We start from the raw sequence: 27,834 nt of genomic DNA on the forward strand, positions 1-27,834 counted from the left end.
AAAATGGTGAGGGATATTGAAATTGAGATAATCTGATAACTAATTGATCTAGGTGATATTTAACAAATCTTTAAATCCTGAGATAAATGCAAAGATAGATAGATTGATTGATTGATAGGAGGTAAACAGAGGAATAAATAGATTGGCTTTTGACTTGGGATTTTAATGAATTAAACTGAATGAATTTAAAAAACAGGGATGTGGATTTTAACTCAATATTAGTAAAAACTTTTGAACTTTCAAAATGTCCAAAATGAGTTGGGCAGCCTTGAAATATAGTAAGTGGTCCTTCCCTGAAACTGTTAGCTTAGATTTTATGACAACTCAGCAAGAAGCTGTTAAGAAGCATCAACTTTTAGGTAGAGAGGAATATAGTAGAAACGAGGGGTGGAGAGATGGAGCTTAGCATTAGAAGTCCTTGTAGTATATTCCTGCAAAATCCCTGGAAAATGTCATACAAAGAGAATACTTAAAAACTAAAGGCCTTAAAATATTCAACGGCCTGGTTATCGTTATTTGTTCCATGTTATGTAAGAATTCAGTTCTTAAGCTAGAAACAAACTTAAGATAAATATACATTTGTCTCTTTAAGGTAGGATTAGACCATAATTGACGTCAATCGTTTTCCTTCCTAGGAATTTTCTACTTTGAATCTTTTCAACAAGACGTAATAGGTTAACAGGTCACTGATGCATATTTTTTAAAAAAATTATATACCATCAGCACATTTAAGAACATTAAATTCTTGTTTGTCTTTGGAGAGGTGAGTACAACACCCATGTGTTGAGAATGCCAATTGAATTAATGATTCTCAAATTATATAAGCTATTGCCATATTACAATTTGAGTAAGAGAAAATTCAAAGCAGTTTAGGTAACATAAAATACTGAATAATCATGAAAATTAGTGGATTGTGAAATGAATGACCACTCACCGTCACCGATGAAGCTGGCCCAAGACTCTCCAACTTATTAAAGAAGGCATAAAGTATATGAGAGTGAAAGAATTTACAATGTCTGAAGCTCAAAATACACCCACTCGATTGTTTTCTTGATGCTGTTTGCACACTATTACAACAGAACATTATCTATTTCACTGGTCATTTGTGTTTTTGCATCAGATAAATCCCTACATTGCTTCCTGCCCAGTTTTGCCCTTGCATCATTTAAATCATACAGCTTGAATCTGGACTGACTCATAATCTGAAACTCTTGGATATTTAACTCATCACTGATGTCATATTAGGTTTCCAGACAGTTGGTTAAATTCATTCTACTCCCCTCATTCTCCACCACTCCAACTGAATCGTGTGGTACCCATGGGGAAGAACATCCTGCACTATACTGCGCCCATTTTCCAAACTGTACTAAACTAAAAAGCAACTAGTCACAAGCTATGCTTTGGTGGATCCCAGACAGTATGAAAGGATTCCAATACTATGTGTCCAGAATCTAGGACACCGTGTAAACTTGATAAATACTGAGTAAGCTATGAGCATCAGGATGTTCATCCAAGAGTACTGAACAATAAGTGCATTTAATTATCTCGTGTAAAATAAACCTTGAGACAGGTAGAAGGAGGTCGTAAGCAATAGTTCGACATAACAGGGTGCTGGCTTGGTCTCTCTCCAGTTTTCTTCTTCATGTAGATGCTTCCAGAGTCACATCCATACAACAAAGGCCCAAATGGGAAGGGAGAAGAGAGTGACAAAGAAGCATTTCCTTCTTGCTTGTTTCCCTTTTAAGAGGAAGAAAGTCCAAGCTGCCGTCTTCTTATATCTCATTGGCCAGAACTGGGTCCATGATCACCCAGAGTGCATGACAGACTGGGAAAGTGTCTACCATTTTCCATCACTGGAGGCAGCATCACTGATTAGAAATATAGAGAAGAAGGATGGCTGCTGGAGTGCCCAGCACAACACATAACTCTGCTTTTATAAGTAGGAGAAGTCACGAGGGTCAAAGACTTCAATTCCCCTGTGATGCCAGTGGTAAGAAAATTTGCACTCTTATTTTACTTACACAGACATGGATGAGGAAAAAGGTGATACGACGTAGGACTTACCATGGGACCAATGACTTGCTTCTAGCCAACAGGACATGACAAAAGTGAAGGGGTTTTGTAGAAATAATTAGATCTCAAATAATGGATTTGGAGTTAATCAAATCCTGTTTATCCTAGGAGGTCCTGACTTAATCAGGTAAAAGCTTCAGGGGACCTCCCAGAGGTGACAGACTCCCCAGGTGGGCTTTGTGAAGTAATAGTCATGGCAAAGGAGCCGCATTGCATGCAACTGTGGGTGACCTCCAGGCAACAGGCAGGGTCTCCATCATATAGCCGCAGGAAATAAATGTTACTAAGAACCTGAATGAGCTGAAGGGAATTCTTCCCCTGTTAAGCCTCCAGATAAAAACGCAGCCCTGCCTACGCCTTGATTGTAGCTTTGTAAGATCCCGGGCAGAGGGCCGGCTAAGCTGTGCCCAGACTCCCTGACTCACGGAAGTCATGAGATTAAAAAGTGTGTATCATTTTAAGCTGCTAAGTGTGTATAATTTTTTATGCAGCGATAGAAAAGTAACACATTATATTTATTCCTCTGGTATCTCTTTTCTGCCATTAACATCTGATTTTCCCCCTGCAGTCTTTTATTTATTTGTTTGTTTGTTTAGGGGAAAGGCTTCTTTTATTTATTTTTTTCTTTTATACTTTTTTCTCTCAGTTTTATTGAGATATAATTGACATATAGCACTGTATGCAGGTCTTTTATTTACTAGAAAATACTTTGTTTCTCAAAAATAAACAGGTCATTATTTTCATAGTTAAAACATAGGCTGGGGCTTCCCTGGTGGCGCAGTGGTTGAGAGTCCACCTGCCGATGCAGGGGACAAGGGTTTGCGCCCCGGTCCGGGAAGATCCCACATGCTGCAGAGCGGCTGGGCCTGTGAGCCATGGCCGCTGAGCCTGTGCGTCCGGAGCCTGTGCTCTGCAACGGGAGAGGCCACAACAGTGAGAGGCCCGTGTACCGCAAAAACAAACAAACAAACAAAAAACATAGGCTGGAAAGCAGATCATTGTGGAGGGTAGTAGAGAGGAGGGAAGCCTCCTTCAGTAATAATAACTAACATTTATTGAGCATTTACTATGTGCTATGAGCATTTACACTGTTCCATTTATTTTTAACATACAGATATGAATTCACTAAAATAAGGCAAGTACGACTAGCTCCATTTTAAAGATTTTAAAGACTTTTTTTTTTTTTTTTACAGAAACTGAGGTACAAAGAGTTTGAGAAACTTGTCTAAGTTTACTCAACTAGTAATTCGTAAAGCTAATTTGTTTGGGTTTAGGTATTACAGCCCCAGAGCCTATATACTTAGCCACTAAGATGTATTCCTTCTTAGTAGGATTAGATGGTCATGCTTTATCCATACGTAATAAGATAGAGACATCAGTCAATAACAACCTAATTGCATGTGGATCTTTGATAAATTACTGTCAGGAATATTCCTCCATAGGGATTTGCTCTGATGTGCCATTCTAGAGCTGACTTGGTTAGCATCCCTCCTCCATGCCATCTTTTCTTCACTCACATCCACCCAACTCTGTGGAATATGCCAGTAATACTTCAAAACATTATTTTTTAAAAGCCACTAAATGCACACAATAAAGTCTCCTTATGACTCTGAGGCCAGCCAGGTAGGTGATATGCTATGGTGGAAAGAGAACTGTAAAGGAACACAGATGAACTAGTTGAGTGTTGGAAAATAAGTCACCTAATCTCTCTGGACTTTGGTTAGATGATGTGTAAAATGGGGTTAGGAATATCTATCACCAGGGTATTGTCAATACCAAATGGAAAAAGAAAAGGTATGGGAATGAAATAAAGAGATTTAAAACTGTAAAATTCTGCAGAAGTGCATGTTGTTAGCCTATTGTCAGAAGAGTGAGCACACAAGATTATTTTTTCTGTGTTGTGCAGAATAATTCTGAAGGGGTAAACGTTGGAGGCGCCTAAGAAAGCGTCTTAGCGTAAGAGTTTTATGTTTAAAACACCGTGTGCTAACACATATGTATGGAATCTAAAAAAGAAAAACAATGGTTCTGAAGAACCTAGGGGCAGGACAGGAATAAAGATGTAGACGTAGAGAATGGACTTGAGGACACAGGGAGGGGGAAGGGGAAGCTGGGACGAAGTGAGAGAGTGGCATTGACATATATACACTACCAAATGTAAAACAGATAGCTAGTGGGAAGCAGCCACATAGCACAAGGAGAACAGCTCGGTGCTCTGTGACCACCTAGAGGGGTGGGATATGGAGGGTGGGAGGGAGATGCAAGAGGGAGGAGTTATGGGGATATATGTATGTGTATAGCTGATTCACTTTGTTATACAGCAGAAACTAACACAACAATGGAAAGCAATTATACTCCAGTAAAGATATTAAAAAAAAAATCACTTGATAAATAAAGAAATAATACTACTCTCCTACCAAGATGAGAAACATTTTATTCTGGTCATAGTGCGGATACAATATTGCAGTAGATATTTGGGGTTGGTTCTTTGGGACAACTCCACCATTTCTTTCAACCGTTAGGTCTCAGGATATATTTAAATGGTGAAAAGAAAAATTATATTTTGAGGTGTTGTAACTACTCTTTTATTTGCTGAGATCGCATGTGTATGTCTATTTAACCCTTAGGAAGGGAGCATACACTGAAGGGATCATGGGTGGGTCATGAGAGCCGTTTCCAAAAGGCAACATTTATTTTCAAGTGTTTAGATTGCCGAGACAAGGATTTCTCTCCAACGTACAATTCATCATCCTCCTTACTCACTGTAAAATCAATCTGTTCTGTTTCTATGACATAAACAACAAGTCATTTCTCAGGAATGAGGCAGACCATATGTGAAGGTGTTTTGGAAAAGCACAATAGGGAATACGCCAAAGTAGCATCTGCATTTTATTTCAATGTCAGATCACATGTGAGTTATAAAAAGGAAAGTGTATCACTTTTGTTAAAGAATAACTTGCCTGTTAGTTAACTCATACCTTCCCTAAGCAACAAATGTAGGTCAGCCACATAAATGCCTGGCCTAGAACACAAAAAAGATGTCATTCTGTGTGGCCAGCAACATGCGCAGTTAGCAAACATCTTGGCATGAGCCCTCTACTCACCCCCTTGGCAGGAGGAAATTTACATTAATCCATTATACGCATTTTCCTAAGAATCAGCACTTTCTCCTCAATGTATTAATAAATATCAAAGCAGCTTGCAACTGATAGAAACAGGAAACTATTAAACGACTAGCAGAGTTCTAGGAAGAATTTATTTCTTTTATAATTGGGACTGAATTGAGATCGAAAGGAAGTGGGTTCTAATCCCATTTCCATTCCTTATTAGCTGACTGACCTAAGGCCAGTCACTTAACTGCTACTGGTCTCAGGTTTATACTGGTATAAACCAACGGGGCTGAACCAAATCTTCCCCAAGATCCCTTCCTGCTCTAAAAGTGTGTGATTCTCTGGTCGCTTATCCACCCAGTCGTATTTGAGTGTTAATGGAAAGATTCTGAGATTGTCTTGTTATGGAACCCTCTCCCCAATTACGAGTTAGGTGCCTCTGAAAACTATGTTGACTTCTTTAAACTACCAGAGTGATATCCACTGCCTAGAAGCAGTCATTGGCACTACTTCCAGAGGAACTTCACACATAATCTGGCTGACTCCATGGGAGAAATCACTGTGCAGGGATGAAGGGAATGCATTAGGAAGCAGGGAACCCAATTCACTCCACAGGCAGTGAGGTGCTATGGCTCTGCCTACACAAGCAAATGAGTGCTTATTTATGCAATTAACTGAGTGGACATTGTAAACTTTCTCCCTGAAGTCTTTCCTCTCATAGGAAAATAAAATAAAATAAAAGCTTCCTGGTGGACAATATATTTTTTGACCTGAAATACATGTTCTTAGGTATGCATATAATTTTATCCATCATTAATGTGAACTTGAGGTAGCCTCTAGGACACACTTTTATTAGTTTGACTAGAACAGAATATGCGTCACCTACAAAGCATCAGTGAGACTCTTACATCTACTGGTTTCAAATAGGTTATAAATGCTAAATATTAATAAGAGGTGGTAGAGGGAGTAGGGATGGTAAATTGGTGGCCGTGGCCACAGAGAGTATCAAAGTTAAATCATTCCAGCTTATAACCTTAGAGAGAAGATAGAATTTCTATTGCCAAGTAACAAAATATAAAATCCTGCGAAAGTGCTTTCGTGGCCTGGTTCAGGTCATGTGCCCATCCCTTAATCAATCATAGTTGTCCTAGGAACATAATACACATCACAGCTCATACGCCCTTGGGGTATGTAGGTATGTGTATGTGTGTGAGGGGGGAGGGTCTGCAATCATAAAAGAGGGTGAGTGAAGCAACCTGGGGAAGAAACATGCTGAACAGGTGGAAACAGTAGCCACCACAGACAAACTGGCCCAGAAAATCTACATTTTGTCCCATTGGTCTTTTCTCCAGAACAACTTCTGGAAATGCCAAAATTCTTAATTTACCCTTATTTTTTATGTATTAATTCAATAAATATTTATTAAGTGCTTGTAATTTATCAATCGTTGTGAGTAGGCCATGAAGAACACGATAGACAGATCTCAATCCCTGTGAAACTTATTAAACTTGCTGTCTAGGCTGGGAGGGGACTTACTGAACACCTAATTACCACATGCTGAGTGGCATGAAGATATGCAGGGTGTAACAGATAGAGCCAACCAGCAAAGGGGTAATGATGGAAATAAACCAGTTAGTACAAAAGTATCACGGGATACCTTGGATATCTCATGTTATCTAAAATATGAGAAGGGGACTTCCCTGGTGGCCCAGTGGTTAAGACTTCACCTTCCAGTGCAGGGGGTGCAGGTTCGATCTCTGGTCAGGGAGCTAAGATCCTACATGCCTTGGGGCCAAAAAAACCAAAAACAAAACAAGCAATATTGTAACAAATTCAGTAAAGACTTTAAAAATGGTCCATATCAAAAGAAAAATCTTAAAAAAAATAAAATATAAAATAAAATATGAAGAGAAGAGTCATCCTCTCACAACAGCATCTATCCCAAAGAGAAAACACAAACATCCTGCAAGGGCAGGCTTTGAGGCCCAGAAAAGATGGCTGTGATGCAAACTCCACCAGAAACAGCCCAGAAGACTTTCATCTGTGATCACCTGACACTACGGGCAGCAGGCCCACTGGGGTGACATGTGCTCGAATGGGGCTCTCTTTTATACACTCAGAGGCAACTTAGTTGGTGATCTTTCTGGTTGAGAAAATCTAGCAGTCTTAAAATTATGTTTTGGAAGCTTTTAAAAAAATGATTGGCAGCTACAAACAATGTAAACTTGCATCTGACTAGCTAAAGGTCTTATACATTAAAAAAAAGAATGGAAGCTGTGATTTACTGAAACCTTAACCGTCTACCAAGTTTACCAACATCAGCATGTTTAAACGAGGCATGGTAGGGGGGTTGGGGGAAGAGGAAAGGGTAGACCATATAAGACAGAGAAAGAAAATACTTAAACTTACTGCACTAGAGCAGCAGAAACTTCCCACACAATATCATATATATCTTTGAAGCTGGGTAGGAGAGTATTCTGTGTTAAATGAATTTTATGGGGATTTGGAGAGGATTTAGGTAAAGGCTGCCCCAATAAATGATTTACCAGATCTAATAAAACATCAAGGAAATTGTTCAGATTGTATCTCAGACCATTTGAAACACAGGTTTATAGAGGTCTCAGCAGCCCCCATATCCTCAACCCTGGTTTAAAAAGAAACGTTTAGAGTGGTTAATTATCCCATGTTACTTTTTTTTTTAATGATAGCAATTTCAAGAGAAGGGAGAGACTGGGAATAAACAAACAGGTAGGACAACCAAGGAGGTTGGGAGAGAGACAAGCTGAGCGACCACTCACTTATCCTTTTATTCATTCACCCAATAAATATTTACTGGTTGACTATTATAAACTAGGTATTTTAGAACTAGGGCCGGAGACCCAGGAGTGACCAGACAAGAAGGGTTTCTGCCTGCCTACAACTTCTTTTTAGTGAGAGGAAGCAGAAACATGCAAATAAGGGGAATAAATATAAATATAAAAGATTAACTTATATTGTGGTAAGTACTTTAAAGGAGACAAACAAGGTGATGAGAAAGTAAATAACCAGAGAGGGGCAGGTACTACTTTATATAGGATTGTCAGGAAAGGCTTCTCTGGGAGGGAAAATCTAAGCTGAGACCTGCAGTATGTACTGCCTTCCATCCTACTAAGAACTGAGAGAACATTCCAGATGGAGGAGGCATCGAGTACAAAGGTTCTGATGTGTTAAAGACCGTGGTGTGTTTGAAGAACAGAAAGGAAAGCAGATGTGTCATCCTCAGGTGACAAATGCCCTCCATTTGAACCTTTGGAAAAGACATTTTCTTCAAAATTTATTATTATTAATGTTAATATTAGTTGCCTTTATTAAAAAACAAAATGTTCCAGTGACTATACAGGCTGTCTTATATATATTATCTCTCAGTTTTCACAATAAACATAAAGTCCCACCATATAGCTATTATTATTCCAATTTGATACAGGAGAAAACAGCCTCAGAGAGTTTAACTGATTCAATGTTACATGGCAGCAGCAAAAAGGGAATTCATGCCCAGGTCTACCCACAAAACCTACACTCTCATTGCTTTTTATTTGCTTGTGCACACAGAAATGAATGAAGCAGAATGTGATAGGCTGTTTCCAAACATGGCCACGCAATATCTCCCATCCTAGCTTGTTCTTTTGCAATGTCACTTTCCCAATTTTGCATCAGGAGATGTAGTCTATTCTGCCCGTCTGGCCCTGTGATGTATTGTTTTTTTTGTTTTGTTTTGTTTTGTTTTTTGCGGTACGCGGGCCTCTTACCGCTGTGGCCTCTCCTGTTGCAGAGCACAGGCTCAGTGGCCATGGCTCATGGGCCCAGCCGCTCTGTGGCATGTGGGATCTTCCCGGACCGGGGCACGTGTCCCCTGCATCGGCAGGCGGACTCTCAACCACTACGCCACCAGGAAAGCCCCTGTGATGTGTTTTGACCAACAGAATACAGTGGGAGTCACTGTGTAACTTTGAAGGCTTGACCTTAAGAGATCTGCAGTTCCCACCTTCTCTGCTTGGAAAGATGCTACTTGGAACCGCAATAAGCTGAGAGGAAGCCCAAGCATCAGGGGAGAGAAGTGGAAAAATGAGAAGCTCAGCTGAGAGCAGGAAGTGAGGTTTCAGACGTACAGCCTCAATTAAGGAATCCAAGCCAGACGCCAGGTATTGGAGCTGCCTCAGCTAAAGCCTCAGACACGGAACAGAGACGAGCTTCCCGGGCTGTGTCCTGCCTAATCACAAGAGAACAACAGAGAAACACTGAGGTCAGGATAGAGGAAGGGTGAACAAACTTCTTTGGTAAAGAGCTAGGAAGTAAATATTCTAAACTTTGTGGACTGTACTGTCCTTGCCCCAACTATTCAATTCTGCCATTATAGAGAAAAACGAAGATAATATGTAACCATAGGGGTGTGTCTGAGTTCCAATTAAACTTTATTTACAAAAACAGATAGAGGGCAGAATCTGTCTTGGTGGTTATACTTGCCAGTCCCTCATCACGGCTTAGACAATGAGTTTACCTACTAAAGGAGCAACGCCTGAGAGTTGCTTCTTAAAAGATCTATTGGAGGGGCTTCCCTGGTGGCGTAGTGGTTGAGAGTCCACCTGCCGATGCAGGGGACCCGGGTTCGTGCCCTGGTCCGGGAGGATCCCACATGCCGCAGAGCGGCTGGGCCCGTGAGCCATGGCCGCTGAGCCTGCACATCCAGAGCCTGTGCTCCGCAACGGGAGAGGCCACAACAGTGAGAGGCCGGCGTACCGCAAAAAAAAAAAAAAAAAAAAAAAAAAAAAAAAGATCTATTGGAAACTGAAGCTCTGAGATCCTTGGAAGCTCTTATACTTTATGTGTAAAGTAAGAGTGACACTGTGAAGTTGCATACACTGGACTCTGAAAAGTCATCCCAACAGAGAGCTGAGTCATCAGAGAAAGCGTGGAGAGGCAACAGGGACAAATGTGGGAGCTGGGAGCCTGAGAGCTTCAGACAGGGACTGAGAATTTTGCACGTGGTTCAACAGAAGCTCCAGCTCTCCTGTCTGCACACCATACTGAGCACTTGGTACCTCTGCTCTGGCAGTTATTTTATTGAATTAATGTACTTGTCACCCTCCCCATAGAGACCATCACGAACAAGAGTTTCTTAAGGACGGGGAGCTTGTCTTTTTATTATTTGGAAGTTGCATTTCTTATCTACTTTTTTTTTTCCTAGAAGAGGCATGCATATTTCTTGTTTCCTGGGCTTTTTGACTTCCCTTCCTGCCTGACGTTTCTTTCTTTTTTTTTTTTTTAACATCTTTATTGGAGTATAATTGCTTTACAATGGTGTGTTAGTTTCTGCCATATAACAAAGTGAATCAGCTATACATATACGTATATTCCCATTTCTCCTCCCTCTTGCATCTCCCTGTTTCTTTTTTTTTTTTACATCTTTATTGGAGTATAATTGCTTTACAATGGTGTGTTAGTTTCTGCTTTATAACAAAGTGAATCAGTTATACCTATACATACGTTCCCATATCTCTTCCCTCCTGCATCTCCCTCCCTCCCACCCTCCCTATCCCACCCCTCCAGGCGGTCACAAAGCACCGAGCTGATCTCCCTGTGCTATGTGGCTGCTTCCCACCAGCCATCCACCCCACGCTTGGTAGTGTATATATGTCCATGCCTCTCTCGCGCTTTGTCATAGCTTACCCTTCCCCCTCCCCATATTCTCAAGTCCATTCTCTAGTAGGTCTCTGTCTTTATTCCTGTCTTACCCCTAGGTTCTTCATGACACTTTTTTTTCTTAAATTCCATATATATGTGTTAGCATACGGTATTTGTCTTTCTCTTTCTGACTTACTTCACTCTGTATGATAGACTCTAGGTCTATCCACCTCACTGCAAATAGCCCAACTTCGTTTCCCTTTATGGCCGAGTAATAGTCCATTGTATATATGTGCCACATCTTCTTTATCCACAATGGAACAGGATAGAAAGCCCAGAGATAAACCCACACACATATGGTCACCTTATCTTTGATAAACGAGGCAGGAATGTACAGTGGAGAAAGGACAGCCTCTTCAATAAGTGGTGCTGGGAAAACTGGACAGGTACATGTAAAAGTGTGAGATTAGATCACTCCCTAACACCATACACAAAATAAGCTCAAAATGGATTAAAGACCTAAATGTAAGGCCAGAAACTATCAAACTCTTAGAGGAAAACATAGGCAGAACACTCTATGACATAAATCATAACAAGATCCTTTTTGCCCCACCTCCTAGAGTAATGGAAATAAAACCAAAAATAAACAAATGGGACCTAATGAAACTTCAAAGCTTTTGCACAGCAAAGGAAACCATAAACAAGACCAAAAGACAACCCTCAGAATGGGAGAAAATATTTTCAAATGAAGCAACTGACAAAGGATTAATCTCCAAAATTTATAAGCAGCTCATGCAGCTCAATAACAAAAAAAACAAACAACCCAATCCAAAAATGGGCAGAAGACCTAAATAGACATTTCTCCAAAGAAGAGATACAGACTGCCAACAAACACATGAAAGAATGCTCAACATCATTAATCATTAGAGAAATGCACATCTCCCTGTTTCTTAAGCACAAGCCTGCATCTCTTGATCAAGAGAACAACTCATTGGTTAACCTGAAGACCGTACTTCAGCTGCTTCAGGAAAGCACTGGTGAAATTATTGAGACTTTTGCATTTAAGTGAAAACCAGTAGGACTTATAAAAATGTGACTCTGGATAAAGGAAATTTGAGCTGCTACCATTCCTCCTGATGATAGTTCCAGGATGGAAGAGTAAGAGAAAAATCTTCAGGAACCAAATCATAAGGCAGATAAATTCCCAGGGGGAAAACCATTCAGAGCATGGATCTTGAAGAGCAGAGAGGCCGTGGTTTGGAGGAGACGACTTTGACAGGCTACTCCATTTCTTCCTGTTTCCTAGGTTACTCCACGTGTCACACAGCCACTTACTGTGGTTCCTTCCCTCATCCTTGATGAATCCCACTGAAAAATCCTGTAATCGTTACCTCTGAGAAGCTCCACTGCTCACTTTTCTATGTATTTTTTCATGTCTGTTATATGTATGCTTGCATAGACAGATATACCTGTATACACATCGCCAGAAAGAGAGAGCAGTAACTATGATCTGCTTGGATCTTAAGTGAACTAAGGTTTGGAATGTGTATCAGCCCCAGCCATCCTCCCAACTCCATCTCTGGACACTGCCCACATCAAATTGTCAGTATTTCTCCACTGTAGTCTTCTCCCCAAGATCTGGCTCAAACTTTTTCTGAAAAATCCTTCACCATTCTCAAGCGAATTCAAGCCATCGTGTTCTCCAGGTGTTTATGTGTGCATTCTTTTTTTTTTCTCTTTTAAAGTGTTATCATATTACTCTGATGTTTAAGCATACATATATTTCATTGGACTATGAGCTTTCCCAAATCAGGGCACATATCACATAGCTTGTAATAAGCATGCGATCAATATTTGTTGAATAAATGACTAATAAAAGAATAGAATGAGTGAAGACTTGTTGAATTTAATGGATTTAAATTTTTAAATAGAAAGACAGGATATAGTTACTCACCAAACTGAAAATCTGTGTTTCTCCAGTTCCTCCAAATAAGATGTATCCTGAGAATAATCTTCAATTTCTCCAGTTTTCCAAGCAGTTGATTTTTCCTTCACAGAATGAAATGAAATTAAATAAATGGGGAGAAAAAGTATTTTAGCAGGGAGCAGATAGAAAGTTTACCTGGCTTCAGTGACAATTTTCCCAGAATGACTTATGGAATCATTGGTCATACAGAAACATAGTTAGCCATGATTTTGCATTGAAATTATGGCTTTATATTCCAAATTCTCTTACTAAATTTTCATGTCTATATTGGCAGACTGTGACATGTTCATTTTCGTATTATCTCACATGGAACAGATTCTATAAATGTTGTTAGAATGAAAACAACATCATAACCATGGTTATGATTTTCGTATTAAATCCAGACTATTGCAAGTAAAGAAGATACAGCTTGAACTAGCTTTTAGCAGAAAGGAATTTGGAGAAAAGTTTGACCAGCCAGGCTACTGCGAAGGCAAGGAGTCAGCTGGATTTCTGGACTAGGGGAGCAAAGGAATCAAAGGCCACCAGGATTCCTTTCCACCCTACCTCTACTTTGTTTTAGCAGGCCGCTTCATGTTAGCATTGGTTCCAAAAACTCCTGAGTTCCACAGTCTCAATAACATCAATTTAAACTCAGGACCATACAATGTCTGTGGAGCTGATTTATGAGAACTTGAGAAAATCATGTGACCCAGGATGATGGTTCCAGAAAACAGATTGCCTCACTGGAGAAACTAAACCCTATAATTCAACCAAGGATTCTGAAGAGCCCGGCTTTGGAGAGGAGTGGGGAGAGAGGGAGCATCTAACCTAGACAGACTCTTCCCTCTTCCACCAAAACAGTTAAACTTTTATCTGTTTATATATTGAAGTCTCCCATACAATTTAATTACAAAATACTGCTGACAAAAAGGCATTTGTAAACCACTAGCTACAGAAGAAGTTAGACATGACTGGCACTTATAAGATAGTTGTGCTAATGTTCTTTCCTTTTCTTTAGACCCTTCTCAAGTGTTTTTGATCATAATTTATAAGAGGCTCGTTACTTGAAATTCCTTGATATCAAGTGATAGAAGTCACTTCATTAAGTACTTATATTACAATGACAATGGACTACCTCAAGTTGCTAAGTCACAAAGAAAAACACCTGTTAACTCTAAAAATAAAAGTTTTCTGAACCTTTGGATTTCCTTTAAAGAATGTTTAACTTAATGTGCTAAAAATTCCTTCAAATGGGTGTTTTGGAAGACATAAAGTCAAAGACACTTGTTCATCTCCAAAGAAATGAACCCAAAGAGGAACAAAAACCCAAAGAAAATAAGAGTTTTAAACCCAAAAAGATATAAATATGTACAACAAAATTCCCAGGTGAGTGAGTACCGGAGTGTGTGAGCCTGAATGAATGTTCACATGAATACACTCAACAATCTGATCGACCAAGCACAAATTCTTATCTTGAATCTATGCCCAACAACTAATACATTAAATAGGATATCATCAACATTTAAAGACAGAAAATAGATCCTCTGGTCCATGACAACTTTAAGTCCCTGAAGCCAAGGAACATCGTTATTAAAAAAATAATAATAATAAAGTCTTCCAACAGCATTGTCTTTAGAAAGATGAATATCTATACTTTAAAGGAGAAATTGATGGTGCAAATTTGTTCTGGAATGGCGCGTTTCACATATCATCTGTATGGCTACTCAGAGTCTGACCAATCGCAGAAACCACTAGCAAATATGTAAATATAAATTGCTAGAATTCAGAATACGATTTTCAAGTTCATGAGCTAAAAATTTGGTCTGTGAGGATGGCCATTCAAATACAGCATCAATGAGGAAGCAACACACATGCACTCTTTCAAACACAACACAAAATGAGAGCCAAGAAGTGTTTTATAGAATTTTCAGAAACTAAAGTGTATTGTGTTGCAGTCAACAGGGCCAACAAGTGACGGTCAGAAGACTCTCATTCGAGTCTTCTCGCTGCTTTGGAAACTTAAATTATTTAAAGTCCATGAATTTGAGTTTTTTAATCTGAAAAATGGAGATAATATTTGTCTTGCACAGATCGCAGGATTTTTTATGAAGACAAAGTGATATAATAGCTATAAAATTCTTTCTGGGGATGGAAAGGATAGAACTTAACATGCTTTAGGACATTAAGGATATAAGTAGCATCTGGTACAGTGCAATATATAGCGTGGGTGATCAAGGGAACATTTAACATCCTTTATTGTGCATTTATTACAGCATTTCTAAGAAGCTGCCTAGTAGAAAATACTATAGGAAGACTTAAGATATTAATTTATTAATATTAAGATATTAAGATAATATTAAGGTATAAGACAAGATATTAAGTCTCAAAGTTGCTCCTGCTCGCCGCAAACAGAGAAAGCCCGCATGCAGCAACGAAGACCCAATGCAGCCAAAAATAAATTGCTTTAAAAAAAAAAAAGTTGCCCAGCTCATGAAATGAAAGACCCATTTAATTGTGTTATATGATAGAAAGCAAAGACCAGGGTTCCTACCTTGTCGTTTAGAGGTTGTTACCCCTTAGCAATAATTCCTTCCATGGACCATCTGCTTAATGAAGAAGGGTGATGATGACGGGACCGATGAGAAGGTAAGTCTTTGTGCAGAGAAAGAGAGCTTGCAGTTCACAGGTCAGTGGCACCAGTGCAGTGGAAAAGCACTGCGGCTCTGGCACAATTAGGCTCCACTTAGCAGCAGCATTTTTTCCCCAAACTCTTTACAGGGTCTTTGTGCAGAGCTCTGGGGAGCACTGTTCATCTGCCCATCTGGCCAGATGAAGAGCAAGGGGATTGTTTCATCAAAAGAGAGAGCCTTAGAAAGAGGAAATAGCGAATAAAGAGCTGAATCCTGAGGATTATGAATGCTTTTGAACTGCCCTGGGAAGATCAGAAGTGAACAGCACCATTTTTTAAGAAGGCAGGGGAGGACAGTTTGGGGTGGACGAACGGTGCTAAGAGGCTTGTGTTAATAGGATCACAGAACTGCAAGTCATCGATAACAACAACAAACACCAGGTGCATCTGAAGTAACAAAGCAAATAAATATGACATCATGTTCAGTTCCATCAATGGTGTTATTATCATCTAAAAAATAAAAACCCATAGCTCCAAATCAAATCCAGCCTAAATCCTGAGACCATCCAGCAAGAACACTATTTCCTCTTTCTTTAATTCATTTCTGATGTGTGTTCCAGAGAATTTTTCAGGACAGGCTTTCTATCAGCAGTATCCAGGGAGAAGCAAGGTGCTCCTTCCTGGCTTGGTAGCTCAGGATTTACCCAGAGAGACCTCTCGGGTAACTAACCCCTTGGGTTTCTGTTTCCGCCCTCTGGATGACAACTAACATCTCTGACCACTTTGGACCACACATTTTGATTGTTTTCTGGCTCCGTGTTATTTGAAAAATGAATGCCTCACGTGTGGAGTTCGATATTAACCTCAGTTTTCCCACAGCCACCCTATCAATTGCCTGGGTTAGAGTCTTTAATAGCAGTTGAAGATCCAAATTAATTCCTATTACTATGAGAAGATGAGGGGAGAAAAAGAACACACTTAAATTGGCATAGGGGGTCTCAGATTTAGATTTAGTAGATGGTATAACCTCCCTTGTACTCAGTCACTTGCAACTTGGGTGTATTTCTGGCTCTGTCTTCCCACAGCGCTGATGTTACAAAGACGTATTACCAGCAGGCACAAAGCTGCTTCCTAAAGCAGTTCAGAGTTAAGACACCTTCTCAAAGTGCCTGACCCCCAGGGAAGAGCTTACTCCTCCAAACAATCGACTAGCAATTTGGGGAGTATAACATTAAAAATAAAATGAAAAAGAGAACTCCTGAATTGAACGGTGAACTCAGAAAACATAGGGAAGAATTTTAGGTTTTCTGAGTGATTGCATTCTTTCTCATCTTACTTAATTCAGTCTTTCTTCTAATCTCAAAATTTATGATCAACAGATGACATGAAAATTTTACAAAAATATTTAAAATGATAATATTAGGTCCACAATAGCCTAGAAATCTCATAGATGTATCCTTCCTTTAGCCTCCAAAAAAACATACATAAAAGTGCCTAATACATAAGATGTAAAAGGATGTAAGTTTTTTTCCTTTGTAGCAAATTGTCCTTGGTTTCCATAGCGTATTCTTTATTTTTTTTTTTTTTTTTTTTTTTTTTTTTTTTTTGCGGTATATGGGCCTCTCACTGTTGTGGCCTCTCCCGTTGCAGAGCACAGGCTCCGGACGCTCAGGCTCAGCGACCATGGCTCACGGGCCCAGCCGCTCCACGGTATGCGGGATCTTCCTGGACGGGGGCACGAACCCATGTCCCCTGCATCGGCAGGCGGACTCTCAACCACTGCGCCACCAGGGAAGCCCCATAGCGTATTCTTTAAATTAAGGTTATAAGACCCAAGAAGTAGAAAACATACACCTGGCTGAAAGGACAAAGAAATAAACAACTTTTTGAAGTATTATTTCATGATGGATACAAATATGGATTCTAGAAACAGACTGGTTCAAAGCCCAGCTATACACTTGTCAACAATGTTTTTTTTTTTGGCTAAGTTGCTCCATCTCTCATGCCTTATTTTTCTCACCTGCTAAATATAGAAAATATGTCAATAGCAGTATCTATCCCATTAGTTTGTTGCGAGAATAAGACAGTCATTTGATGTGAAGGACCTGAGAACATTTTCTGGCCTCTAGTAACTTCCTAGCACTCAGTGAATGTTATCTTTCACTGTTACAAATTTCACTAAACTTTTGATTTCTAAACTTTCTTCTTCTGCAATACAAAAACAACTATAATTGTAAATGCTGTTAAGTAGTCATCTAGACATTAAAAACCCATTTATTTGGGGTGGCGCAGTGGTTGAGACTCTGCCTGCTAATGCAGGGGACACGGGTTCGAGCCCTGGTCTGGGAGGATCCCACATGCCGCAGAGCAACTAGGCCCGTGAGCCACAACGACTGAGCCTGTGCATCTGGAGCCTGTGCTCCGCAACGAGAGGCCGCGATAGTGAGAGGCCCGCGCCCCGCGATGAAGAGTGGTCCCCGCTTGCCACAACTAGAGAAAGCCCTCGAACAGAAACGAAGACCCAACACAGCAAAAATAAATAAAATTAATTAATAAACTCCTAGCCCCAACATCTTCCTAAAAAAAAAAGTGTACTTTACAAAAAAGAAAACCATTTATTTGATTAGATGGTTGTCCACTATTTAGAGGTAGAAACAAGGTTTACTTTAAAATCAGTCTTTAGAGAATGGCATGAAAGTTGGCTCTATAGACCTGTATTAATTTAGTCAGCATACTGGAGTATAAAGATAATAATTCAGATAATTTGTATGAGAAAAGGCAGGGTTGGAGAGAAATCCTTTTACTTTGATTTTCTAGCCAGGCTAAATTTTCTGAATACTTAAAACTCGAAGTCATTTGGTCTATATAGATAAAGATTTTGGAAATGGTTAAATATCAAAAAACGGGATCCAGTAACACCAGTAAAATTAATTTAACCAACGTTTGGAAACCCAGGCTATGTAATTTATATAAATTCATCAGGATAGTTTCTGGATCGATTTCATGGCAGCCATGATCATGCCAAATAAATACAGTACAATCAGCACATTTTCTAATCACCCTTCCCAAGATGGAAAGAGTCTTGTAGACTGGTTAATTTAACTAAAGTCTTCAACTGCTTAAAGAAGTCTGATTCGGATGTAATAAAAAATTATTAGCATTACTGATTTCACAAACGTCAGCTGCTTTACTATGCCCTGCACTTCAAAACCTGCTTTGATGACCAAATTACTTTCTACCTGGAAATATATTTTAAGAAATCATAGTTAATAATCAGGACCGTCGTTTTCATGGTCAAAACCAACTTCTATAGCCTTCATCTTACCTTATTGTGTAATTCATGGTCTTCTTTTGAGAGACTGAGATCACGGTCTATACGGCAGGGACCAATTTTATTAGAAATGCTTCCTAGGGTTAAAAACAAAAGGTGGAAAAAAATATTATAGATTTGTACTTCAGAGGATATGTAAGCTTACACTGCTGAAATCTAAGAGTTTATATAAAGCCTGACAAATGGGGGTAAAAGAAGGAATTCTCTGGAGGCTCTAAGTTGTTCTATGCTCCCAGTTTTAATTCAGTCAATGCATGAACTTCAAGTAGAACTTTACCATTGGCCACACCACAGGGATGTAATTTACAAGCAGCAGCTGTGTCTGATCTGCTTTCCGGGTAGGATTCTTTATCCTCAGCTATGTTTCTGTGATCAAGTTTTCAAAGAAATTTCTCTGTGCCTCACACCAGTATTCCATTATAAAACCTTGAGACTAGACAGTTCTCTTATCTGTGTGTACCCAACACTTCTCACCTGAGCTGCCTTTATCATCTTTTGCAAGACTTGTTTTATATCAGGGTTTCTCAACTTCAGCATGAGCGACATTTTAGATTGGTTAACTCTTTGTTTGGGGGCTGTCCAGTGTTTTGTAGGATGTTTAGCAACATCTCTGGCCTCTACCTACTAGATGCCAAAGGCACCCTTTACCCCCCCAGCCCTCCCCTAGTTGGAGACAATTTAAAATGTCTCCAGACATTGCCAAATGTCCTTTGGGGAGCAAAACATCCCCAATTGAGAACTACTGCTCTAGATCAAACATTCCTTGCAGATGATGTGTTTTGCTCATCTTTCTCCTATTATGTCCAGCACAGTGCCTGAAATGGAATGCCTCCTCAACAAATGTTTCTTAAATTATAAACAAAGAAAGATAGTACATAAGCAGGTATATCTTTACCTTTACGACTGTCAATCCATTGGCTTGACCTCTCACTTCAATGAGCCCATGTGCTAAGGCCTATCCCCAGCATCTTGTGACAAATACCCTGGCCCAGAAGCTGCTAGAGATTGGAGTACCTTAACAGAGCCACAGCTCTTACCAAGAGGTTGACCCCAAATCTTTTTTTAAAAAGTACACATGCATCATGTACCATGAGCAGTCACAGCCTTGCTGCCTGTCCTCTTCTCTCCCTCTAGGGATTAAAGGCTGCCATCCTCAGCCCTTTGGAATTGCCTTTGTGTATGTTTTTAAATGAGCTTTCCAGCGTGTAAAATGTTGAGGACGTGGTCTCCCTGTCTGCATGCTTTGGAAAACTTTTCCTCCCTAAAGATAACCCAGCCAGCCTCATGAACATTCTCTAAGTTTTTTATAGTGCTGGTCGCTGAAGAAAAATTCTTTTACCTTTGCTTCATCTGAAAATGTCTTTATATCAACCTCAATTCATGAAGGATTTTTTGCTGGATACAGATTTCTGAATTGACATTTTTTAGCATTTTACATATGTCATTACATTGACTTCGGGTCTCCATTGTTTCAGATGATAATGTCCATCATTTCTCAGATCACTGTTCCCCTTTTTGTAATATGGGTTTTTTTCCTTCTGTCTACTTTCAAGATTTTTGCTTAAACTTTGTTTAACTGTGTTCAGCAGTTTCATTATGATATTTTTAAATGTAGCTTCCCTTGTATTTATTCTTTTGGGGTTCACTGAGAGTATTCAATCTATGAGTCAATATATTCCATCAAATTTGGGGGATTTCCAATCATCACTTTTTTAATACATATTTTCTTCCATTTTATGACCCTCTTTTCTTACCTAAGATTCCCATTGTATGTATGTAAAACTATGTGATATAGCCCCATGGGGCTCTCTGAGTCTCTCTTCATTTTTCTCCCAGCTTTTTCTTTTCTGTATTTCAAATTCGTTAATTTCTTTTAATTCTTGGATTCTTCAGTTCTGAAACTTCCATTTGGTTACAATTTTATAGTGTCTATATCTCTGCTGAGATGACCTGACTATTCATTCATTAAAACCATACTATCCTTGAATCATTTGAAAGTGCTTTTTAAAAAATTATGAACATGTTTATAATGGATGTTTTAATGGTTTTTCCTGCTAAATTTAATATCTGAATCATCTTACAGTTATTTTTATTCACTATTTTCCCTGTCTAAGGTTTATATTCTCCTGTTTCTTTGCATGTCTAATAATTATAGATTATATAATGGATACTGTAGAACTGTAGGAGACTCTGGATTCTGTTATCTTCCTTGGAAAGATGTTCATATTTTTTTCCTAGTACACAGTTCAATTACTGGCTAATTTTATTAAACTTGCGTAGGCTTAAATTTACATTTTTTCTTTCTTTTTTTTTCTTTTTTTGCTGCGTTGGGTCTTCGTCGTTGTGTGCAGGCTTTCTCCAGTTGCTTTGAGCGGGGGCTGCTCGTCGTTGAGGTGCTCAGGCTTCTCATTGCAGTGGCTTCTCTTGTTGTGGAGCATGGGCTCTAGGCATGTGGGCTTCAGTAGTTGGGGCACGCGGGCTCTAGGGTGTGTGGGCTTCAGTAGTTGTGGCTCATAGACGCTAGAGCACAGGCTTGGTAGTTGTGGTTCACAGGCTTCAGCTGTTGTGGCTTGTGGGCTCTAGAGTGCAGGCTCAGTAGTTGTGGTGCACAGGCTTAGTTGCTCCGGGGCATGTGGGATCCTCCCGAACCAGGGCTCGAACCTGCGTCCCCTGTATTGGCAGGCAGATTCTTAACCACTGCGCCACCAGGGAAGTCCCTAAATTTACATTTTGTTTTAGCATTTCTGTGAAAAACTAAGAGTTTCCAAGCCACTCTAACTTACCAGAACTCAACTTCAGGTCTCTAACTCTTCTACCATTACTGTCAGAGCTTTGTTTTAGGCTTAAAATAAGCCTCTCTAGAGCATGGTCTTTATTCCTAATATGCAGACTTTTGGCATCTCAGTTTGCTGTCAAATTGAAAATGAGGTATTAACATGACTCTCCTGACTTGAATGCTGCCTCTGTTCCAACTCTAGTTATCGCTGTTCTTCTCTCAAGTCCATAGTCGTCACTTAGCAAACCTCCGTTGTTCTCCCTGTGGCCATGTACAGCATTACCCTCAGCTAAGGACTCATGGCTGGGGCGTGGTCCCTGTCCTGATTTCTGGGCTCCTCTCTGCACAGCTCCCTGCTCTTTCTCACTCTGCAGATTCTAGCTACTTTGTCTCAGCTTAATGGGACTTTCTCTGCTTGAATTTTGCTTCACTGCTTTAGAGTCAGAATTTTTGCCAGGTAGACAGCCAGGGTTTTCCTCAAAAGTTTCTCTTCTCTCTGGGATCAGCAAGTCTTGTGCTTTCTGATGGCCAATGCTCCATGACAATGAAAACATTAACATGCTTCATATGTTCTCTCCAGTTTAATGGCTGATTGTAAAAGAAGAGCTAGTCTGGTACCAGCTACTCTGCCATAGCTAAAACCAGAAGTTGCAGTGTTGTTTATTTTTTAATTAAAAGTAGGAATGGATACATAAATTGGTCACAGGCTAACTAGCACCCACGTTTATGTGTCAGTAATACAAATATAGGTTAATTACTTTGAAAGTCCACTTTATTTTATGGAACCACTACTCAATTTAATTATCAGCTCATCTTATATTGAGAACAAGATGAAATATTTACAAATAACAGTAACCTGCTGATGCCTTTGGAATGTGTCATCTGGGATCACCCAGAAAAAATAAATGGAACAGTCATATTTTTAATAATACATGAGGTGCACAAGGAAAACACTTGTCAAAACTGTATGATGTTTCAGTACCCTATCTATATATAAATGCACATGTTTATAAAAGTGTGTTTTCCCTGTGTTGGGCTAATCTTTTTTACTTGGCATATTTTTAATGGTTTTTTCCAAATGACCTTTGTAAAATTAATCAAGGATCTGACACTGTCCTTTGGAGAAATGCAAAGAAAGAATACTGCTTACAGTAACTTTTGCACGAAGAACAGCCAGAAAATGACAAAACAGAGAAAACATTAATACTGAAAAAAACTAAAGCCTGAAAGTGGAACTAACTGAAAAATGTTGCATTTTTGTTAGTAATATTTTCGTGGGTCTCTGAAATTTTATTTTCCCTTTATTTTCTAAACCACTGTCTTTGTTCTTAGAGATCAGATGGATTTCTCAAAACAATCTAAGTAAAATACACCGCAGTTTTTCAAGAGCTCTAATAGTGAAGAGCATCTCAAATTAAAGATGAGTAAAATGTACAGAAAATATGTGTAAAAAATACAAATACAGAAAACCTAGAAAAATGTCTGCAATTAGACAGGATGGAAATCTAAAAAGAAATTAAATGCAGTTGTAATACATTTCCTATTCTTTTCTTTGAGAAAATTACTACTGAAGTGAGGAATTTCTTCCTCCTGTAATTTAAATGTTAAACTGCCAGATGTGTGTCTCATGCTTGAAGAGTCGAAGCTTTGCATTATTTAGCATATTAAGAATCACAGAATTTTAAAAAGGGCTCCTTTATTGCCTGGAGGTTCTAATTAAGTAAACCTTAGCCTGGTACATTTAAAACTTGCAATACAAGAGATTTTGCTCTCTTTTTTTTCCCATAGTCAAATCACATCTATATAATAAACATGGAAAATCTGAGATGATATAATTTTTCTTTTGCTTGAAGAATTAAAGCTATCTATTATTTTAAGAAGTTTTTAATAGAGGCCAGCAATCTAGAAGACAACTCAGGATTCAAAATACTTTTTAATCATTGCAAGTTGCTTTCCTTATTTATACCAAATAATGTGTGTTTCATAAAGGCAGTTCTATACTATCAATCTTACTCTCTCTTCCTTATTTTCCCTGTCTCTGCTGTGATCTCAACTATTCTCCTCTTGTTAGACAAAAACAATGCTAAGGAGCAACAAGAAGATCATAGGTTTTAGATTGATATTATGTTTTTGTGCATTTCTGTGTGCTGTTTATCCGTGTTAAATATCTGATCACACAGCACTAATTAGCTGTCCTTTCAGCAATTTGCGGAAAGAGTTTCAGCAGCTAAAGTAAAAACCATAATCAAATGGAAGCCCTGTAGGCACCCAACATTCATAAATCATTCCCTTAAATACAGTTATTTTTGCCATTGTAGAAAATGTCAAAGGTGTCAACTCTGTCCAAATATACCACTTAACAGTAACTATTTTAGTAAATTGACTTGAAATGCATTCAGCTTACTGACAGTTAGAAGCACATGATCTAGTTCACAGTACAAATGAATAGGTTATAGGCCAAAATAAATACCAAAGTACGAATTCTCAACGACACGTTGCCATAACCATGGCTGCAACCACAGACCAAAGTCTCAGCATTGTTTATCTACGGCAGAAACAGATGCTTAAAATTTTTGAAATCTGGTTGTTTATATCTAGTTTCTAGTTAAGAAAGTAAAAATGTTTTAACCACTTTCAAAATAAGGGTCGAATATCTATTTGAGGATATTAACAGTGAATGAACTAGAAATTACATAAATGCAGGTAATGACTTGATAACATTCTCTGCTAGCAGCATAGATTGAACCTATAAACTAACTTCTTGGATGCTGCCAACATAAATAGATAAATGTTGGTCATAATGTCAGGGAACAAATTCTATCCTTTCTTCATGGGAAGAACAAATGAACAAACTGATCTTCAAAAATGAGACTCTTGACAAAGGGCAAGTACCATAGAATTGGAGCTCAGGCTTGGCCAGGATTAGTCCCCCTAAAGCCTCAGATATTTAGTAAAAGGTAAAGTGCTCCTACTATTTTATGAACTGCTTTCTTAGAAGTGTTAAGAAGCTTAATGGTTTCATATTTGGGGATGTTTTAATATTAGTGACATCAGGAATGCAACAAAACTATTCCCAATTTCACTTCTGCCCAAACCTCTAAGGCATAATCTGTCCACACAGACCTCAACCCATGTGGCACTTTGGTACCACTTATGAATATCAACAGTTAGTTGATTGATAATAATACATTATATTTTATGCAGTATTTTTCAGTTTATTAAAACAAATTTACATATGTTACTTATTTAATTCAAGTTATTTTTTTTACCTTTATAGCCAGCACAGAACCGTAAATATTTCTGCCATCATATCAACCAGTAGTGATCTCTGAATATTTTGCATTTTCAGGATGAAAAATAGACTCATACATGCATGTCTTGCCTAATAAAATATTATTGTAATGTAAGAGCAGGAATATACGTGGTTATTCTTTCCAAGAATAATTTTTAAACATCACCCATTTCTGCCATCCTTAAAAAGATTGCATCCTTTTATGAAAGTTAGCTTCTTTTTCCCTTATTCTTAAAAATATTAAACTCTCCATCTTAAGTACAATGAAAGAATTCAGAAATTTTAATATGCTGCTCATGAGCTTTCCTTGGTTATCATCACTGACAATTTCATTGAACTTAGAACACCCAAAGCTACTTAGAATAATAAATTATTTTACCCACTAGTAAGTCCTTATTGTTAAGAGAAAATTACGGGTAAGGATAGAGGGAATCATTGCCCAGTACTGAAATTAAGCAGGATATGGACATAGCCAAGTGCATTTTTCTCATTATAGTAACTAATACAATAACACAAAGGTGATTTAGTGAGCACCTACTGCATGTATTGCACTCTACATAAACTACTACTAATCCTCAAGTAAGGCCTGTTATCCCCCCTTTATAGGTAAAGAAGCAAATGTTCACAGATTAAGGAACATGATAAACTACATTAAAGGGTAAGAGTCAGGGTGTGAATGTAAGCCTCCCTGCCTCCTATATCCACATTCCATTTCTTCCATGAAACGTGCACAGGTCTGCATTCTCTTTCAATTTCTTTCCTGCACATTTCCAGTAGGTAGACAGAGATCAGGGCTAGTTGTCACAAAAAGAAATAAAAACAGAACGTTGACTCAACACCCTAACTGTTGACTTTTAGCTATTCATACTAGGGAGAAGAGGAATAGTAATATCTTGAAGAAAATAATGGTAATAGCTAACATTGTTGAGTTCATACTACATACCAGGCTTTATAGATTTCAATGTCCCAAGTTAGTTACTAATTTTAAACTCTTACCCTCAAAACTGTTTTAAAACACTTCAATGAGTAATAGATGTTACCAATACAAATTTTACCTCCTTCCCTGAGGATATTATGCTAAGTAAAGTTTGCTAGTCACAGAAAGACAAATATTGTATGGTTCCACTTATATGAGGGACCTAGAACGGTCAAATTCAGAGAGACAGAAAGTAGAAATGATGATTGCTAGGGACTGGAAGAAGGGTAAAACGGGAAGTTATTATTTAATGGAGAGTTTAAGTTGGAGAAGATGAAGAAATTCTGGAGATGGATGGAAGTGATGGGTGTACAACATTGTTAATGTACTTAGTGCCACCGAACGGTACACTTAAAAATAGTCAAAATGGTAAATTTCATATTATCTATATTTTGCCACAATTAAAACATGTTTTACCTCCATATTCCTCAAGTCCTAAATGAAATGCCAATAAACTTTTAAAATGCTGTAGTGCCCCCAAAACAAAACAAAAAACTGAGGGGACTTCTGGTTGGGACCAAATGGTATACACTTGTTTCTCCCTTCTTCTCCTCTCTAAGCATAACTAAAAAGCCTGGAAATAATGTAGGATGTAGCCAAAGGAAGTTCTGAAAGTTATAAAGAGGATGGAGAGATGATTATAGACCCCAGGACTAGAGCAACAATATAGGACAGGGCAGCCCATGCTCCCTCCCACGCCACCCAACAGAAGAAAGTAATCCAGAACGAGCATCTCCAACTCTGTCCTATCAGCAAATAGTGGTCCAAGTAGGACCCTATCTACCCTTAGAAAGGAAGTCCCACCAACAACATCAGGTGAGTCCAGCAGCACTGGAGAGCAGGATAGACCAGAACCTACTGAAATAAGCATCCAGGTGGTGCCCTCTCCTTCCCTGCAGCTTGAAACAGCCTTCCTCCCACCAAGAGAGGACAAACAGGTGGCCAAGTGGTACCAGCAGGGGAATCCCACCACAATTAATTCCTAGACCAGAAAGTTTCTTAACATCCTGAGGCTGGAGACGCCCTTCCCCACCTAAAGGCAGCAGGTGGCCAGGCCTGGGGAAGCTCCTTCTGTCCTCCCAGACGTCACCAGCAGGGTCCAGTGGGTGTGCCCCAGATATACAAGCTGAATCACGCAGACCAAAATAGCACATTTTCCAATTGCTGAAAGAAAGATTTGTCAACTACAAATTCTATATCCAGTGATTATCCTTCAGGAATGAAGGCAAAATACATTCTCAAATGAAAGGAAACAAAAAGAATTTGTTGCTAGACCTTCCCTAAAATAATGGCTAAAGAAAGTTCTTCAAACAGAAAGGAAATTATAAAAGAAGAAATCTTAGAGCATCTGAAAGGGAAAAAAGAAAACATCAGAAAAAGCATCAAAGATGAGTATATATAATATACTCTTTTTACCCTCATGGGTTTTAAAAATCACACTTGATGACTGGAACAAAAACCATAACACTGTGTGGTACCCAAGACAATGATTTAAAAGTGGGGAAGGTAGGGCTTCCCTGGTGGCGCAGTGGTTGACAGTCCGCCTGCCGATGCAGGGGACGCGGGTTCGGGTCCCGGTCCGGGAAGATCCCGCATGCTGCAGAGTGGCTGGGCCCGTGAGTCATGGCCGCTGAGCCTGCGCGTCCGGAGCCTGTGCTCCGCAACGGGAGAGGCCACAACAGTGAGAGGCCCGCGTACCGCAAAAAAAAAAAAAAAAAGTGGGGAAGGTAAAGGGACTGAAATGGAAGTAAAGTACTTACACTTGACCCAAAGTGTAAAATATTGACACCAGGAAACTGAGACAAATCAACATATGTATAATGCCATACCCAGAGCGACTACTATGAAAAGTACACAAGAGATTTGTTCAAAAATTATCATCAAATCAGGATGGAATCCTAAAGAGGGTTCAAGTAATGCACAGGAAGGCAAGTAAAGAGGAACAGAGGAACGAAAAACAGAGGAAATAATGAGAAAACAAATACTAAAATGGCAGACTTAGTCCTAACATACCCAAAGT

The 27,834-nt window shown here is 39.0% G+C and overlaps 1 protein-coding gene across 1 annotated transcript in view; it reads right to left on the reverse strand.

Annotated features, from left to right (window-relative positions):
• Positions 1-27,834, reverse strand: part of LOC101338462 (uncharacterized) — a gene marked incomplete at its 5' end in the record, with an annotated part of 197,001 nt that overhangs the window by 59,863 nt on the left and 109,304 nt on the right. Inside the window, 3 exons of the mRNA XM_033863641.1 lie at positions 12,796-12,890; positions 18,604-18,678; positions 18,765-18,847. Coding sequence (XP_033719532.1) covers positions 12,796-12,890; positions 18,604-18,678; positions 18,765-18,847 — 253 coding nt within the window. The remainder of the gene's footprint in view (positions 1-12,795; positions 12,891-18,603; positions 18,679-18,764; positions 18,848-27,834) is intronic.

The sequence above is a fragment of the Tursiops truncatus genome, chromosome 10, assembly GCF_011762595.2.
Source record: "Tursiops truncatus isolate mTurTru1 chromosome 10, mTurTru1.mat.Y, whole genome shotgun sequence".
NCBI classification, from domain to species: Eukaryota; Metazoa; Chordata; class Mammalia; order Artiodactyla; family Delphinidae; genus Tursiops; species Tursiops truncatus.